The 20,227-nt window shown below is 37.8% G+C and overlaps 1 protein-coding gene and 1 pseudogene across 4 annotated transcripts in view; one reads left to right on the forward strand and one right to left on the reverse strand.

Moving 5' to 3' along the window:
• Window positions 1–1,515: 1,515 nt before the first annotated feature.
• Window positions 1,516–20,227, reverse strand: part of RGS17 (regulator of G-protein signaling 17) — a 214,066-nt gene continuing 195,354 nt past the window's right edge. For all 4 annotated transcript variants that reach the window (XM_015570482.1, XM_006773750.2, XM_015570481.1 and 1 more), the window contains one exon: window positions 1,516–8,018. In XM_015570482.1, the coding sequence (XP_015425968.1) occupies window positions 7,830–8,018 (189 nt within the window). In that variant the 3' untranslated portion in view covers window positions 1,516–7,829. The remainder of the gene's footprint in view (window positions 8,019–20,227) is intronic.
• On the forward strand, window positions 8,383–9,748 carry LOC102761829 (annotated as a pseudogene).

Below are 20,227 nucleotides of genomic sequence, written 5' to 3' on the forward strand. Positions count from 1 at the left end.
GACCGCATCGCTGAGCCGACACTGCCCCGGCGGACCAAGACCGGAAGTTCCCTCCCTCCCGAGTCTCGCGACAGCGCGCGGGGTTTGGCAATAGGGGCGCGAGCTGACCGAGCCCGGCCCAGGACACCCGCCGGGTTTAAAGGGCCTCCCGGAGCTTCCGGCCAAATCTTTAAATGCCGCAATATTCTCAGAGGCCGGAAGTTGAGGGCGCGGAACGGAAGTTGGTGGGGGTGGGTCCCGGAGACCTTGAGCCCCTCCTCTGACGCTGGGTTGTAAACGCCTCCTTGAACTTGGCTGGCGGGGCGGTTGAGCAGGTCAGCGAGGGGGAAGTCGCAGGTCGCCACTCGGTCTTCTGACGTCGAGGGTTTGCTTCCCATGCCCCGCGCGAGGGTTTTCTGGCAGCGCATGGGGCGCAGTCTCCTGTTCGCACCGAGGCTGAGGTCACCGCGAAGGAAGCGCCCGGGCCAGCCTGGCCTTTCGTTTCAAAGATGGAATTGTTTGGAAAGAGGGCGAGAGCTGACCTTTTTTGGGGTTTTTTTTGTCCGTCGGTGGATGAGGCTCATACTAATTAGGACATGGCTGGAGTGCTGGAAGGCAACCAAGGAGCGATTTCGCAAAATCTTCTTCCCGGTCCCTTATCGGCCTTGGAGCTTGCTCCCGGAGGCCTTCCTTCCTCGCCCGTCTCCTGCGGCCCGTTCACACTTACTCCTCAGCTGCTTTGTAAAGAGGTTGTGATGCCTGGTTCCAGTCAACCACAGGGAACAGCCTCCGGAGCCTGACCCCGTGGCCTGTTCCCAACCTCCCCTGCCCCCCCCCCCAAAAAACACCCTAAAAAACACAACAAAACTCTAATAGCGGGTGGGAATGCGGAAGGTGAATTGATGTAATGCTTTTCATTATTCAAAAGACCATTTGCACAGCCCACCGGAGGAGTGGCTATAAGGGGGAAATACCCTCCGGGGCTCCACGATCTCATACTAAAGGAGCTCGCATGGCCTCTGTGCATTCCTTAGCTCCACATACAAATGCAATGTGACTGGAAGAATGAGATGCACCTCCAAGTACAAGGCAAAAAGAGGTTTTGCTACTTCAAAGCTCCAACTAATCACATCTCAGTTTGAATGTGCATTCCAGCCACACTATAAAATCGTTTTCCTTTAAATTAGTGGTTGAAATCCATATTAATTCTGGTCCGATGCACAACAGGACTGATCAAATTGTTTATATCTCTATTAGGAACAGTTATTTCCCAAGTCAAAACTTTGAGTTCTTTTTTTAACCACAGAAATGGTGGGAGTCATTTGAACTCAACATGATAAATCTCTCAGCTAAATTCTCAAAACAAGTCATTTCGAGAATATACTTTTATTTGTAAAAGGTGCAAAAATAACCTTATGGAACAATGTAAAGAATCTAGTTGGAAATTATTTTCCCACAGATGTGTAAGCAATTTAAGTAACATAAATGAGTGTATGTTTTACTCCTATGTTACACCAATGAGGAAACAGTAACTTGTTAAGGATATATTGGTGGATTCTTTATTGATTCAAAACATTTTTAAAGTCAGTGTAATGCATGTGCATTTTACAGTAATATCCATAGGTTCACACAATATGGTCAAATGAAAACAGCTGTAATTTGATTTACTTTGAAAACTCAAATATACATAGTTTGAGACTTCTAAGTTTTCTTACATTATTGTCATGCTCAAATTCTATTACATTTGAAAATGCTAGCATTTTCAGTGTCTATTGTACATAGGTAAAATCATAAAATAGACTCAAGAAAGAGGAAACAAAACCCAAAACTTAAATGGGAGGAAATATAATCTGGATTATCTATTCAGTTTTTAGGTACCTACAGTTATTCTGGCTTTACAAAATAACCAAGCACGGTATCTCCTAGATTGTATTCATGCATTCACAATTTCTTTATGGCCAACTAATATTGGTGGGCTCCAAAATAAGGATATAGATTACTAAGTACAATGAACATGGTAGTAAAAAAAATGACATATGTTCAATATGATAAATTTTACAGAACCAATCACATTTAAATTATTTTTTATATTTAGCAAATATACTAAAATCATATACAAGAAATTGTGTTTATGACAAATAGGTTAAAGCAAGGGAAAAAATCAAGTCTTCTACATTATTTTAATATTCAGTGTTTATTGGTCATTGGAGGGCAGTATAGAAAAACTCAGCAAAATAATTATCAGTTTAAAGTACCTACAATGACAAGAGTAAGACTCTTTACTACCAAAGAGATGTAGAGGATTAAGGTAATTATACTATTTTTAAGGAAAAAATTCACTTTCCCCTCCATTAAATAAGTATTCAAGCTAACACTGTTTAGGAATTTTTCCATTTCACGTTTCAGTTCATTGTATTTTCTTCATAGTACTTGTTAGCAGTCATTTAATGGAACCTAGCAGCACTGCTGAGGAATCTACTCATAACTTTTTTTAGCACAATATAAATGTCCAATAAACTTACATGCAATAATACCTCTTAAAAATCTATTACTTTACAGTAGAGAAACCTGACAAACCCTACCTCAGCCAGATGACCAAAGGCAACATCACCAGTGATAAGTCATGATGGTGGTATGCACCTTTGACACCAGGTGGTAGAAATGACACTTTACTTCTGGGGTCTTCCTTCCCCAGATGGTAACACCTGTCTAATCATGGGGGAGACATCAGACAAATTCCAACTGAGGAACATTCTGCAAAATGCTAGACCAGTGCTCCTCAAACCTGTCAAAATCATCAAAAGCAAGAAAAGTTTGAGAAACTGTCACAGCTAAGAGGAGCCTAAGGACACACGATGACTAAATGTAATGTGGTATCTTGAATGGGATCCTGGAACAGAAGAAGGTAAAAACTAAGGGTATCTGAAGTGTAGACTTAATGCACGGATGTTGGTTCTTTATGTGACAGATATCTCATGGGTGTGCTGTACATGGAACCTCTCTGTACTATCTTTGCAATTTTTCTGTAAACTTGAAATTACTCAAAAAATGTTAATGCTAAATTTTATGAGGATACAAATACATTTATTCTTTTATTTTCCTAGTAAAGTTAATTTTAAAATCATACTACTCTAATATTAAAAAAAATGCTTTCTATTCCATGTTGATATCAATGTTTTCTAATGGCCAATCTCATAACAATTTTACTTCTATCCCCCCCACCCACATATATATTTGGCAAATTATTTGGTATTTGTATTCTCCCCATTCTTGTAAATGATTTTTCTTTTTTTTAATGATTTCTTTTTTAAACTATGATTTAAACCTATGTTATACACACACATTTAACCATATATATCTCCATGGGTGTGATTTTTTTTTCTTAATTGTAGATTCAGAATGATGTTAGTGAACTGAAAACAGTGATTTTGAATCACATTATTGAACAAAGCATGACATTCATATATTCCTCCATCTGAAAATAATCTTGGTTGTATTTTTTGGATGAGTAACTAAATAATACTTTTAAAGTATAGTTTGAAAAAAATATGGGAGAAGTGCATTAAAATAGCACTTAGTGTATACATTCTTGAAAAATGGGAATTTTTATTGAGCTGGAGAACTTTGTTGAAATAACACTTTATCCATGTTTATTTCATTTCTTTCTTATGATCATCTTATAGAGAACATTCTGCATTTGAAATGAGGAAACATGCTCAGGATACATGGTTTGCCCAGTCACAGGACAGAAATGTAGCTTGAAATAAAATTTGTAATTAAAGCTTCATATTTGTAAATAAAACCCGACAACCTGTTGTGTGTTGCAAGGATAATAAAACAAGAATGTTTCAGGGAACATCTGAAACAAATTTTTGGTATCAGTTTTATTGGTAAATATTTTCAGTTGTAGCAAGTGAGGAATAGCTAAAATTTTTACAGATTTAATATTATTTTCTCAGGAGAACTCACATTGTATATTGGTCAGAAATTTATAAAGAACTGAAAAGAGCACATAAATAGAAGCCTTTGCAAAAGTACACTTTGAAAATTAACCAGTATAACTATCAGCATAAATACACAGGCCGGAAGATTTTCTGGAAATAGCTTGACCACCTTTCAAAATAATTTGCCAATGTATGCAGTGCAAAGTTTTCAAAATTCATGTTTCATAGGGTACTAGTTAAAGGCATTTTAGATCTAGGAAATTTAGGTGGCATTCACAAGGTTCTTATTTTATTTTCTGATTGTACATTTTTTCCTCGATCAATCTGATATACTGTATTTTTTGCAAATGTAATTTGTCACAATTACAATGACTTATTTTTTTTTCAGCATAAGTTAAAAGTGTATGGGGAAAATAAATAAATTAAAAATTAAGAATCAGATATTATTTTAAATCAGATTAAAATGGTGAAAATGTATTTTTGCCCCTAATAAATAAACATTATCTACCTATTTCTATAGTCCTTTTGCAAAACTGAATTATAGGTAAAAATAGGATATACATTTCATTCTGTAAATAAGAATCTAGGCAACATTAAAGGATACTTACTATTAAACACCCCATGCACCATGACCAAATATCAGAACTGGTCAACCTATGTACAGATTTTAAGATTAAAAAAAGAGACCACATTATGGTCTTGATTTTTGCACTGAATAACATTGACATCAAAATTGTGTTTTGCTATAGTTGTTCATATGCCAGTGCACCTACTGCGCTTACAGCTGCCTTGTAACACTGTTGGGGTATCTATATTACCTTTGGGTAACATAACAATTATCTATAGTAAGGAAGAAGTGTCACCCATCCATTACTAGTGTGATCTATATGCAAGATCCACCTCTGGCTCTCCAGTTTATTTCTATATATTTATATATAATCTATATCCTCTACTTTTCTTTCCGTCATAGGCACTATAGAAAAAGCATTAACCTCTTTCTGTGCGCATTAGCAGATTCTAACAGTATACAAAGAGATCTTGGCAATCTGAAACACATGTGTACCTTCTAAAGTGCTAATTTTTCCTCAGGGAGGAATTCACTCACTGGGAAAGTCTAATTCTACCAAAACAAATATTGTGCTCTTGGAATGGTAGCATAGACACCATTTGAGGGCATTTGTTTGTTTGTTTATTATAGCTCTGTAATTAAAGCAAATGTGTAGAGTTTCAAATATACAGACATACTCTTAGATAGAAACTTTAAACATTTTGAAATTAAATGAGTAACTCTCCCCTCCCTCCAAAGTAGGAATTTAGCACAGAAATGCTACATAGCATGGTTAGGGACATCTGATGTGTAAAATCTACTCTAGAATCATTCTCAAAACAACTTCCTAATCAGGTTTCAAAAGGATATACTAACTTCAAAACCTGTATTCTACAAATGCCCAAGTTACAGATCAGGACTCTTTATAAGGGCCCTTATCTTTTACATTTGGTAAAATATTAAAAGTATTGTCAAACAGACAATTCATCTAAGAACCCAAAGTATCTTATAAAGATAACTTACGACTAGCAGGTCACCATCATATATAGTAACAACAAGAATATAAAGTGTACATTTAAAAGATTGATGCATGCAGTATATCATAATATAGTACATATTTTCTAGTCATGTGCACCAATTTATTGTGCTTCAAACACAGCAACAAGTATGATATTACAACATATATGTGTATACATCATAGTAGCATAATAAACTCAATTCTAACCAAAAAGTTAAATAATTCAGGAACAATAGAACTTCACAATAGAAGTGATGATTCTTTTAGGTTTTTCTTCACTCTTTAGGAAAAAAATATGACTTTTTGTAAACATCTTTATCATTTTTCAACATATTACTGAAAACTATTATTCAAATAGTAAATATCTAATTGACATGGATAAAGTATGTCTAAACACACTAACACTTTCAGACAAAAACAGGCATTTGTTAAAAGAAATTATCATTATAAATATTTTCTATCTTGTATTTTAAGTACATTTTCATAAATAATGTGTTTAAAAGTGCTGAATATGATAGGATAGTCAGCAACGCCAGTGTAAACAGAACATTTTTGTTTTCTACTCTTCAAACATTTTTTAAAATCCCATTTTGTTAAACACTGCAACAGTTAAAATATTTGCATAGGGAATAGATAATAGCCCTTTTAAACGTATCTCCTGAATCCTATATAAATTAGAAAATTAAATTCACTTAAAAAAACAATTCTTAACATGTTTTAAGTTTATGGAAAAAGAAACTTACAATGCCAACCTTTCAAGTAAAATAAAATTTAAAAAGAAAACCCAAACTTATTTTTTTAATGTTTAATAAATTAAAAAATGAGAGGTAGTTAAAAATGACAATGAAAAACCTATCATTTTAATATCATCCTTAATATAAGGCCAGTATTTTCATTGGATATAAATATTTTTAAAACTTTCATTTTAGGTTACTCAATATTATATTTAATAAGTGTAAGATTAAAAAAATAGCCTCCAGGGTATATTAATATTCAAATGTAACGTCTTGATATAAATATGACTCTGACTTTTTTGTGTTGGTGCATAATAGGATACTGTTTTCTTGAATGTCAAAAAGTGCATGCCAATGTCAGGCAAGTATTTTGTCTTAAAGATTTAGTGAGACTTTAAAAAATAATATGGCAGCTAGGAGATTTGAGCACTGTACTGCCTTTCAGTTATGGATGAGAATTAATAGTTTGGTTTCAACATTTTTAAAATAAGTAATTGTTAAGATACTATGTGAAAACAGTTAAGGTCTGAAATAGAGAATTATCTTCTTTATAACCCTTATAAAACTTGTGTTGGTTAAAAACTTAGCTTTTCACTGGATTTCACTTTCAAGGAAAATATGCCACAGGGACAGATGTTTTTCATCAACATTTTTTATGATGCTACATGTAGGCATTCCTTTATTAGATCCTTTCCTTATATTTCAAAACTAAGTTATCAAGCTTATCATTTTTTCTTGCTAAAGTACATACATTACACAACTGTTTGAGAACTGGAGAGCCAGCCTTTAATAAATTAATTACAGTATTGGACATGTGATATATACATAGATTCATTTTCTTCTGTTACAATTAAAAACAATATCATTCTTTGATTTGTCATTGAGATAGAAGATCTTCAAATTATTTTGTGCTTTTTTTCTCTTTTCATCTTATTATTTTTTACACAACAAATGCTTCTGTAATAAAAATGCCACAGTTTTGGCAGTGAACAACCAGAGGAATCCCCCATTGGGATTTCCCAACAAACAGAGATAAATAGCTCTTTTTTCAGGTACAGATATATTGGCTTCAAAATGAGTGTACTGAACACAGTATATAGCATGGTGAATACTATTGTTTACAATTTAAAAATTGGCTTTGTCTGTCTTAGATTATATTTAAAAACGCAAACTACAGCCCACTTTTTGGCAATTATTTCTGTAAGACCATATTGCACAAAAGTCCTTAAATACAGATATAAGTTATGTCATTGGATTAAATATTACAACAACTACATGGCAAAAGAAGCAGTTTGACTTTGCACATGCAGTCTCTGGAAATACACTAGGAGACTGTTCATAGGACTACACATACAGTTTGCTTGCAAGTAGAATGAGTGTTGAGTAAAACAAACTTAATTTGGCAATTCATTGTTTTATGCGGTATTTTCTCCAAAGTTAACCATGGATAACCTTGATAAAAATGGAGACAAAGGACCATATGGTTTTATTTTCACAGTAGCCTGAGGAATGCTAAACTGTAGTTCTCCAGGAACTCCGTGTCTGATGTTATATGACAACTTTTATTTCCCATCCCAGCCCTCCAAAATGATTTCTTTAAGTGAAAGTTAAGATTCAGAAGTAGAACTGGCAGTACTTTCAACAAATGACTTATATATTTGAGAGTTCAAAAACCTTGGAAAAGAGTCTCTGTGCATTAAGGTATATATCTGAAGTTGGGCATCTTCATACATGTGAGGATTGGGATCCAACAGATTTCTATTGATCACCTCTCTAACTCGAGAGTCAAGACTGACCTAAAAAGAAATAAGAGCAATACATTAAATTATATTTTTTCAAATGTTCTCAATGAAAATAACTAGAGGTTCATGACACTTCAGAGGAATTCCAAAGGGTGAATTCAGCTACCTAAATCTGAAGGTTATCTTTTTCAAGGCTATATATAACCTTGCACACTGTTCTCCATCAAAAATTGAACTAAAAAACAAAAAGCAAACAAACAAAAAAACAAAACATTGTTTTTGACAATTTCTATTTATTGTTGGGGTAGCAGAGAATTCCCTCCTATTAGTATGTGACAGCCGGGGCGACCCCCTTTATGGAACAAGGTAGATACCTTGCAGAGCATAGTCCTCTGGAAAATATTGACATGTGCACCCAATGCTGATAGTTTCATATCCCAACAAGTTCTACTTTGTCAAGAGAAGGAAACCAGGAATGTGGAAGTTCCTAACAGAGCAGAACCACAGTAGAGATTCTTTGTGTCTTAGGTCTACTTGGCAAGGCCTCGGAAACTATAATACAGTCCTTCCATAGGAATGCAAGCAAAGATCTCTGTACTAAAGATTAAGCAGAGGCAGCTGCCGGTTTCACAGCCACTCATGGTCTCCTTGACAAACCAAAAACCAGAAGTAACCTTGGGGTCTTTAAAATTTTAACTATAAAAATAGGTAGAATTTTCCTTGGTCATATTGGTGGTACCCATCTGTTTATTTTTGTGGGTGTTTTTTTTTTTTGTCCAAACTGTGATATGATTCTGACCAACTACTCAGAACTCATCTCCACTCGGTCCCCAGAGGCCACTGGCGGAGCATTTCTTATTAACCAGTTAGTTAGGTAATTAGCCTACAGTACAGAAAAGTTCAAGACCAGGCCATGCTCCCCGGCCACACATGGTTGGAGATGTGAGCTGTAAAAGCTGCAGGCTGGATCTGTGAGTTTGCCACTGAAGAAAGCCAGGTTACAAGGAAGGCCTTGTGATCCTACAGCGTGCTCTAGTTTGAGACAGTGAGGGTCCTGAGGAGCATGTACCATCTGATAACTCTTGAAGAAAAAGAGATAACTTCTCTCTGTCCTGGTCTCCGTCACTGAAAACAAAAATTTCATGTATACACTGTCACCTGAGCGTCAGAGTCGGATTCAGGAACTACGGAATAAGAGGTTATGAGAATCTAAGATGGAACATTTCTTCCTTTCTTTTTAAAATTTTCTATTTCCCACCCAACAACAGTGTGTAGAGAGAATATTATGCAGATGCTATTAATTTCCCCCCTACTTTTCCATCTTGAGGCAGAATAGTCTATCTGCAGCTACATGGTGGGCTGCGTAAGGGGAAAAGATCTGGGCTCTTGGAGTGGGAAAATACGTTTTATGTAAATTTTGAAAGGAAAATGTATCAAGAGCATGGTTTTTAAACTTAGCTGGGCTTCCTTCTAAAATGTTTTTTAACCCAATTACTTCACTTGATTTGCTAGCTTCAGAGAAGAGATCCGAATTTGTGACCAGTGTTAAAGGTTCAGTGTCAGTATGGCTTGGGCTGGCCATTGTGCTATACTCTTCTTGGAGATGAATCATAGCACCAGAGCCCATTCTTCCTTGTCCTGGACCCAAAGATGTCACCATTCCTTGTTATTTGTCACCATGTACTTGGTGTTGATTGATAACTTTTCCTGAAATGGGGCAGAACTGCTTGGTTGTCCTTTCCATGTAACTTAAACATAGTAACATGAGTACAGTAATAGTTGAATGTTAAAAAAAAAAATTAAGCAGAATAATGGCTTGAAGTGGAATCTTTGAAAGGAGAAACATAAGTAGTAATTCAGAACACTCATGAATCAATATAATGTTATTTGAAAAACACAGAAATTCTGTAAGTGATTCCATCATCGTTTTTCCTCACTAAATGCTAATCTTGTTGGAACTGGTAGGACATGTTGGAAAGGTAAGTGGAGAAAAATTAATCTCAATAAGTACATGTTTGGGGAACAGAACTAAGCTCTGCCCTGAAATGACACATTAGCAAAACACTGCAAGGGGCAGACCATCACTGAGTCCTGATTGGTTTCCTCAGTCCTCACTGTTTTACAAGTAGTAGGGCACCCTGATCCATAGTTATGTCTCATGATGTACTCAAGTCTATACAAACCTTTCATATTTATCCCTAAATGTTTCATCACAATTATTTTTCAAAAGCTTTTTTGTTCTGGCTTCTTGTCCCATCCACTGTTTCAATTACACCCAGAGTTGGAAACAGTCCAAATGATGGACCACTCGCATTTTGGTGTCCCCAGATTTCTGAGCGCTATAGTCCATGTGGAACTGGGCTGATTGATACACCCTTGGGATGGATCGACCCTTGGGAGGATTTGTTAGGATACAGTTATCCATTCTAAATTTCTGTGGTCTAGCTACACCAACGTATAGAGAGAACAAAAATGAAACATCTCTTGGCTTATATATATATATTCTTTGTCAGGGATTGTAAAAAGAAAAGTGTTCTGTAATTATATCATCTGGGTTTTATTCTCTGCGTTGTTGCCATATGAGGTGATCATCAAGTACAAAGTAATAAAAAGTATAGAAATGTTTCTCAGCTTTGTATTAAAAAATATCATTTGTGTTTCTACTTAACAGGAAAATGTTGACATGGGAGTTTAAACTGGTTGATCTTATTCTGTAATGTGGTGTTATAATAAGGTGAAGTATTACCGGGTGCGCTCCACTGTTTTTATAAAAGGTGCTTTTACTTTCAAACTGGAGAACTTTTTGTTGCAATGGAGAAAGAAACGTTAGATTAGTGATAAAGAAAGAAGGTCATTTATTTCTGAAACAATAGCTTAGTTGAATATAGTATAACAGTTTTTCAGTAGTTGGAATGATATTATCTTTTTTTAATCTTAAGATAGAGAAATAAAATAACTTGCTAAATAGAGAAAGTAGTACAATTCAATGTTTAGTAATCTACAACAAAAGCACATTTGCTATTTCCATATGAAGAGCAAAATATTTAGGAAGATCCAAGATGGCTGTGATGTGGGTGAGGCTACGCTTACCTTCTCTCAGCCAAACTGGAGTCACAACTAAAATATAGAGCAATCAACCTGAATAACCAACTGAAGACTAGCTGAAGAGAAGGCTTGTGACCAAGGATTTACAGAAGAAGCCACATCAAGACTGGTAGGAAGGGCCGAGACATGAAAAGGGCTGGCTCTGCTCCCATGAGTGGTGGCTGAGCTCCCAGAGGGATATCTCAGCTGCAAAGGTTCCCTCTAAGAAGCATGGGGTCCCCAAACCAAGCGGGGCTCCCCAGCCCACAGCACCTGAGCAAGGAGGAGGTACACAAAATGTCTAGTTGTGAAAATGGTGGAGAATTTTTCTGCCAGGGGAGATGGGAATCTGCTAGAGACACAGGTGCCCTTTTAAAGAACCAAAATCTCATCTGCAGCCACTCACACTAGGATTCTACCAAGGGAAGGCAGAGTGGACTGGAGTCTCAAGAGAACAGACTGGGTTTTGTGGCTCTGGAGAGAGATCTGAAGGGACAGCCACCAGGATCCCTGTGCTGAGTCCCTCTCCCACACCACAGATGCCATCTTTCTTGGGTGGGGCACTCCCCTTCATATGGCATCATCCTGGGGGAATATAATAGCCCCATTCTCTGAAATTCATGTTGCCCTGCTGAGAAGTCTATTACCAAAGATTTACAGAAGAAGCCACATCAAGACTGGTAGGAAGAGCAGAGACATGAAAAGGGCTCGCTCTGCTCCCATCCATGTGTCAGCTGCCTGGGCCAGGGTATACAGGTCTGGGCAGACTCACGGGGTGTCAGCAATTGAATGGTATAGCTTTGGGGTGGGGTGGGGTTATTCTTCTCACTTACCCATGAACTACACTGGTGCCTCCCCTCTGTGAGATCCACTAGACCAGCGGTTCTCAACCTGTGGATCGCGACCCCTTTGGCAGTTGAACGACCCTTTCACAGGGGTCGCCTAAGATCATTCTGCATGTCAGATATTTACATTACGATTCATAACAGTAGCAACATTACAGTTATGAAGTAGCAATGAAAATAATTTTATGGTTGGGTCACAACATGAGGAACTGTATTTAAAGGGCCAGAGGTTGAGAACCACTGCATTAGTCCCACTCCCTGGGCTCCCATTGGACCACCCTACCAACTCATGGTGACTCCACCCTGGAGAGGTCTGGGCAGAATCTGGGAAAGGCCGAGTTGTGTGGTTCTGGGAAGGGGCCACAATCCCATCTCCCTCCAGGTCTGACCAGCACCTCTTCCTCATGAGTGAAACACTAACCCCATCCTCATGATTCCCAGGGGCCCTGCCCTGCTGAGATAAGGCTCCTGGCAGACTCTGGGACAGACTGAGTTGTGTGTCTCTAGGACAGAGTCATTCTTCCCTTGGAAAGGGAGAAGTAAAAATGTCATTATTTGCAGATGACATGATACTGTATGTAGAGAACCCTAAAGATGCCACCCAAAAACTACTAGAACTGATAAATTAATTCAGTAGAATAGTAGGATACAATATAAATATCCAGAAATCAGTTGCATTTTTTATACATCAATAATATATGTCCTTGGGCCAGAGAGACAAAAGAAAAAATAAACAAATGGGACTACATCAACCTAAAACGTTTTGGCACAGCAAAGGAAACTATCAAACGAAATGAAAAGACAACCTACTAAATGGGAGAACATATTTGCCAGTGATACATCTAATAAGGGGTTTATATACATACTTTGTAAAAATTTATATAACTCAACACCAAAATAACAAACAATCCTATTAAAAAATGGGCAAAGGAGCTGAATAGACACCTTTTTAAAGTGGACATACAGATAGCCAATATACATATGAAAACACACTCAATGTCACTATTCATCAGAGAAATGCAAATTAGAACCACAATGAGATATCACCTCACAACTGTCAGAATGGCTATCATTAATAAATCAAGAAACCACATGCATTGGCAAAGATGTGGGGAAAAGGGAACCCTTGTGTACTGGTGGTGGGAGTGCATATTGGTGCAGCCTCAAAAAATAAAAAATGGAACCACCTGACTCAGCAATCCCAATTCTGGGAATATACCCAAAGAAACCTGAAATACTAATCTGAAAGAATATATGTACCCCTATGCTCATTGCAGCATTATGTACAGCAGCCAAGATCTGGAAGCATCCCAAGTGCCTATCTTTAAAGAAGTAGATTAAAAAACTAGAGTACATTTACACAATGGAATACTACTCAGTCGTAAAAAATAAAGAAATCTTACCTTTTGAGACAGCATGTATGGACCTAATACCATATGCTAAGTGAAATAAGCCAGTCAGAGAAAGACAAGTATTATATGACCTCACTTATATGTGGAATGTAATGTACAAAATGGACTGACAAACAAAATAGACACAGACTCATAGATATAAAACAGACTGTCAGCCCTCAGAGGGGAGGCGGGATGTGGGGCTGGGTGAAAAAAGGTGAAGGGATTAAGCAAAAAAAAATAAGAAAAGAGAACAAAACAAACTAGTTGACTCAGACAACAGTACGGTGATTACCAAAGGGAAAGGGGAGTGAGGGGAGGTAGAAGATTGTACAGGGGGGATGGACGGTAATGGAAGGAGACTTGGCTTTGGGGTGGTGAACACACAATACAATATACACATGATGTATGAAAGAATTGTACACCTACATAATTTGATTAACCAATGTCCAATTTAACTCCAATAAATTCAATTGAAAAAGCTAAAAATACAAACTCACTGAGACCCCCACAAAGTCTTACACTAAATCTGTACGCCCTGCCCTCCCAGCTGCAGTATGTGTAAAAGGTGTTCCATAAATACATACAGGATGATGAAAAAACTAAAATAAAATATTTACCTTCATATCTGGTTGTTTGTTTGAAAAGGTTGTCGGTCAGTCAAAAGGAGTGTAGAGAGGTCAAATAACAAGGATAAACCCCATGGGTCTAACAACCTATAGTTTCATCTTGTGGCATCTCTGTGCTTCAGACTGTGGGGCATCTCTAACACAAGTTAGGGGAGTGGCTCCCAGCATGGGTGCTGAGCCATCGCCCCCCTAGGACTCGGGAACGACTGGATGGCTTACGAGGCCATCGTGTGTGGGGTCCAGTGCAGGAGGGACTGAGGAATTTCCTGTAAAAAACTCATTCTACAGGAACAGAAAGTTAAGTAGCACAGACAGGCTGCCCTTGGGCCATGGAAATTCTTTTCTTAGTCCTCAGGGACTGGCATCTCAGTGGCAGAAAGGAGGGGTACAGTGCAGCAATGAAGCAATGACAGAGTTTAAGTGGGATGGGGCACAAGACAGCACCAATAGGTTTGGCGGGATTTAACTGGCAGTGTTATTAGCAGTGCTGGAGACGTGGGCAGTGTTGAGAGGTGCCAACGGAAGCTCTGAAAAGGCATCAGTGACTTTGTGACAGGCCTCTGTGAACTTGGAAGCTTTCATTCCCACGGGGAATAGGAGACAGGCAAGAAGAAAAGCAAGTGACTTGCACATACAAAAAATATCCACTGGCAACTCCACCAACTAGTTGGGAGGAAAATGTAATGAGAGCTAAAGGTTCAACGTGAATGTGGAGGTAAAGGGAGGGAGGATGAAGACTAATCTTGCCAGTGTGGGTTGGGAGAACCTGGCTCACACTATGTCCTATACCATACCTATTCCTACCAGCTTTCCTACCCAATGGAGGAGAACATTAAGAAAGATGAATACTGCCCGGCTGGTGTGGCTTATGGTTGAGCGCTGACCTATGAACCAGGAGGTCATGGTTTGATTCCTGGTCAGGGCACCTGCCCGGGTTGCAGGCTCAGTCCCCAGTGTGGAGTGTGCAGGAGGCAGCCGATAAACGACTCTTTCTCTGATGTTTCTATCTCTCTCTCCCTCTCTCTACCTCTCTGAAATCAATAAAAATATGTATATTTTTTTAAAAAGATAAACGATTACTGCCAAAAGGGTGCTGCTGCCTTTCTGTGCTAGCCATTAAGATGCAATAGACATTTTGACTAATTTTTGGCAGAATTACACTAAAACGATGAATCTTCACTGAAAGTACTTTTTCCTCATAGACACCCCTCATTAAGCAAGTTACATTAATCCTTAGACAATTTTTTGCATATCATGATTAAGATCCGCCCATTTTTTTTTGCATTTTTATTTTACTGAAGTTGTTTAATTTAGAATTCTTTTCTACGTAAAATACTGAAAGATTTTTTCTTTTTTGGTTATAAGTCCATATTAAATTTTACTGATTATAGCTTCTGTCCCTGGATATATTCGTTTATAAATTTTATACATCTAAAGCAGCAGTTCTCAACCTGTGGGTTGCGACCCCTTTGGGGGTTGAACAACCCTTTCACAGGGGTCGCCTAAGACCTTCGGAAAACACATATATAATTACATATTGCTTTTGTGATTAATAACTATGCTTTAATTATGTTCAACTTGTAACAATGAAAATACATCCTGCATATCAGATATTTACATTAAAATTCATAACAGTAGCAAAATTACAGTTATGAAGTAGCAATGAAAATAATTTTATGGTTGGGGGTCACCACAACATGAGGAACAGTTTTAAAGGGTCGCGGCATTAGGAAGGTTGAGAACCACTGCAAGTGTTCTCATTGCTTTACTTGTATTCACCCGTTTACTCTTTACAATGATCCTATGAAGTGGATGCATTTGTTATCTCCATTTCACAGAAAAGGAATCTGGAGAAGAACTTTGCCTTGTGGCTCCTGCTCTTCCGCCAGCGGTTCTCAACCTGTGGGTCGCGACCCCTTTGGGGGTCCAACAACCCTTTCACAGGGGTCGCCTAAGACCTTCGGAAAACACATATATAATTACATATTGCTTTTGTGATTAATGACTATGCTTTAATTATGTTCAACTTGTAACAATGAAATTGGGGGTCCCCACAACATGAGGAACTGTATTAAAGGGTCGCGGCATTAGGAAGATTGAGAACCACTGATCTAAAGAATAGCTGGTTCTCCCATCTGTTTTGAGAAATTTTTACCATGAGCACTTTTAGCTGTATTTTGTGGCGATTATTTCTACTGAAAACTATCACAGACTGCAAACACTTGTTGGCATTTAGTTCTTGGAGCACAGATCATTGGTAGGATAAAGGGCAGTAGCCATATTCTTGCTAGGGTATGATGGAACAGTTCACCTTGCTTGTCCAAGTTCAGGCATGCAGTGAAGGTTGCTATTTCTCATTTGCCTCAAGTTCTAAGGTGGGGTCCATAGGAATCTATAGTCATGAAGAAAGTACTAGACAATGGAATAACTAACCAGCATGCTATAGTCGGAAGAGTGCTGTATTTGGAATCAGAAGACCTTGGGCTTATGTTCTCTCTCCACAAGAATACAATTCTATTGTCCTTGAAGAGTCCGTTTTACTTTCTTAGAAATAAGTTTTCTTTGCTATAAAATGATGCCATCTGTCCTACTGGCTAACATATTACTTTGAGACTCATATTGGAATAAAATAGTAAGACCACTGACCATTTCACCAACTACAAAGTTTAAGCCAATGTAAGGTAACAATAATTGGTCATAAGTATGATGACACTTTTTTGATCAAAACCAACGTATTTAGACTTTGTAACAAGTTGAATTTTATCTAATCAGAGTGACCTTACCCAACTACCCCTATTCTAAACTACATTATTCGACCTCTACTTCCACCATATGTTTATCACAATCTTTAGCCACTTGTTTTAGACATGATTTGTCCGTCTTCCAAAATAGTGCGCTCCATAGGGATAGGCCAATGGTTTTTGTGTTGTTGTTCGCTATCATATTCCAGACAACTAGCCTGCGACCTGGCTCATAGGAAATACTTGATAAAAGAAAGAAAAATAAATACTTGATAATATGCATGCACTTGATAAAGTATTTTTGAATGATAATATGCATGCGCAAAGAAATGAATTTAAGAAAATATAGTCAAATGAATCCTGTTTATAAAAACTGATGCAAATTATTGAAAATGCTAAATTCACATAGTTTTTTTTAAAAGGAATATACATGTACACATAGAATCCACATGCCTATCACACATGCATTATTTTTAGATAATTCTAGTGTTTAGGTTTATTGCTTTTTCCTTCCCGGGCAGCAATTGGAAATTTAGGATGAAATCAGAAAAAGCAAACAATTCTTATTGCTATAAAAATTATCATGCAGACAGATTTCGTAGATTTTAGAGCTTTTTCCATACCATCACTTTATGAAACAAGTAAGCTGAGGCTGCAGAGCACTGAAGTGAGTTGCTCAGTGTCATTGGATGGTAAGTGGCAGATGACAGCCCTGGTCGAAGACAATGCCATCACTAAGGGAATTTGTAGATATCTCCACACACATAGTTTTCATCAATGCAGATAAAAGTCTTACATTTGCTGCAGGGATTTATAATGATTTCTTTGTTCTATAACTCCTGCTGTTTATGGCTGGTAATACCTTTAAGCAGACTTTTTATTAAAGTTCTGTACTCTGTTGGGTTTGTCTTTTCAATATGTAATAAATATAAGCTTCCAGCAGCATCTGCCATGTGCTGCAGGGATGCCATTAGCCCGAAATTCTTCTTTACTGCCCCCATTTGTTTTTTTTCTTTGAGGACATTGCATAAAAAAGAAAACTGAATTTTGAAGGAAATGCTATTTTTTATTTTTTTTAAGTATATTTTTTAATTTAAAATTTGGCCCTTCTCTTAAAATGTATGCTATTGCAAGAAATGGTAGTTACATTGCCTCCTGACTGCAAACATCTATTTTATAACATAATGTTTGAATTATTAAAAGTCCATAAACAGGTGCTCTTAAAACAATGCAATGCAGTTTTTAGCATACTGGCTCCATGCAATAAATAAATCATATGCCTATGAATAATTGTAAAAATGTAGACTTTCTCTACATTTAACAAAGTGAAACATTATTAACTCAACCCAGTTGAGATAAAATGAAAGTCTCGTGAAGAAAAATGAAGTTCTGGTTAAGAAGGAAATCCTGAGAATTTTTAGTATTTACTGACTACCACTTTATAAAGGCTTCAGATGTTCATGTTCTTTAAAGTATTTGGACTAAAGGGAAGCAGTTACCGAATTTCAGAGGGAGAAAGGCCAGATTATCTAGCCCCTCAATGGGAAGAGATTCCGACCCCACTTGGTGTGTAGTGGCTGCTCGGAGAACAGCGTTGTGAGAGGTTCTGAGGTTGAACCTGGGGACGCAGTTAGGAGGCCCGGGATTTATTAACCATGTCCTTTGGGGGAAGAATGAAGTAGCAGTCCAAGGGCCTTGCAGCTGCCGTTCCGATTTGGGTTACTCCTCTCTGTGCCCCTTTTGAATTTTGTGAACTAATCTATCCAGGTCCCACAGGCAGGTGAAGCAGAGCCAGGACTAGAATCCTATGCACCTGCATACCAGTCCAGTGCTCCCACCGCTGGCCAGTCAGGGCTGTCTCGATGCTACGTGCTCTCTCCAGTGCAGGTTAACAAATTGTAAAGGGTGATAACTCAGTATTGTCAGACAATGGGTAATGTGTTGAGGCTGACTAGAAATTGATGAGCTTTTGCATAGAAAGGTCAGAGAGATGTAAGAGTTTGGAAAAGGCTCTGGGATAGCTACAACGGGCATGCTATACTGTATCAGTGAGTTAAGCCATTTGGCGTGGTTCAAGCGTAAATATATACTATATCTACACTTTGGCTCAACACATAACTTTTTAACCATTGTCTTTTATAACTGCAAATGCGTAATGGTTTTGGTTTATTTGTTTTTGCTGAAAAACAATAACCAAATACAAGAGTGGGCAGAAGTAGGTTTATAATAATTAATAAATTATTAATACAAGAATAAACCCTGTGTTTCCTGTATTCACAACTGTAAGCCCCTATTTTGACTATCCCTGTATGATTACTATGTTGACAGGAAAGCAATCAACTGGCTAAACAAAGGCACTTCATACAGTCCAACACTTAGATTCTATGTTATGTTCTTTACAAGTCAGCATATTTACAAGTAACAACGATAAAAATTTAAATTTTACCTCCCTCCCTCCCTCTCTCTCTCTCTTTCTCTCGCTCTCTTTGTAGTATTTTCAGGATATTAGAGAGTGAGTATGACCTAATTACAGGTTTAAAAAAGTAAAGGAGAACATAGATATGACTATTACACTAAATATTAGTCTATTTAATTTAGCAAAGATTGTGTTTGTGATCAGGAAATATTATTTTAATGACTTGTGGGAAACTCAAGTTAAAATCTAAATTATGTTAGAACAAAACTCCACAAAGAGAATGAAAATCCTATAGTTTATCTTTCAATAATCAATAACTATGATTTCGCTAAACTATGGCTCAAAGAAGAAGTAATTTTGTGAAAATTAAGTATTTTGCAAAGCTCCATCAGTGACATATGGAAATCAGGATCTGTGAGGACAATGGGACAGTGTTTCCTATAAAAAACTAAAAATTAGAAAATGTTGACTAAAGTAAAGGAACTATATATACTTATAACAGAAACTAAGTTTTCTTTCTACTAACATTATTTTAAAATGGAATAGTCATCATTTTAAGATGATATCTAGATAGTACAAAAGAATGAACTCAAAATCTAGACAATTATCATTTTAAGATGACACATACTGAGTATTACATATTTTGGGAAGAGAAATGGATTGGGTAAGACTCTGTGATTATGTATAACTAGAGGCCCAGTGCATAAAATTCCTTCAGCCCAGCCTGCACCCTCTCGCAATCCGGGACCCCTTGCTCCTAACGGCCTGCCTGCTCACTCCTTACTGCTTGTTCCCACTCCTCAGCGCTGCCATAGAGGGGGGAGAGGCTCCCACCACCGCCACTGTGCTCACCAGCCATGAGCCTGGCTTCTGGCTGAGCAGAGCTCCAGCTGTGGGAGCGCACTGATAACCAGGGGGCAGCCCCTGCATTGTTTGTCTGCCCCCTGGTGGTCAGTACGTGTCATAGAGACCAGTCATTCTGATTTTTCCACCATCACAGTTGCTGGGCTTTTATTATATAGACTAGAGGCCTGGTGCACAAAAATTTGTGCACTCGGGGGGGAGGGGAGTCCCTCAGCCCGGCCTGTGCTCTCTCGCAGTCTGGGACCCCTCAGGGGATGACCACCTGCTGGCTTAGGCCCGCTCCCCAGGGGATT

The sequence above is a fragment of the Myotis davidii genome, unplaced genomic scaffold (genome assembly GCF_000327345.1).
Source record: "Myotis davidii unplaced genomic scaffold, ASM32734v1 scaffold1427, whole genome shotgun sequence".
Classification (NCBI taxonomy): domain Eukaryota; kingdom Metazoa; phylum Chordata; class Mammalia; order Chiroptera; family Vespertilionidae; genus Myotis; species Myotis davidii.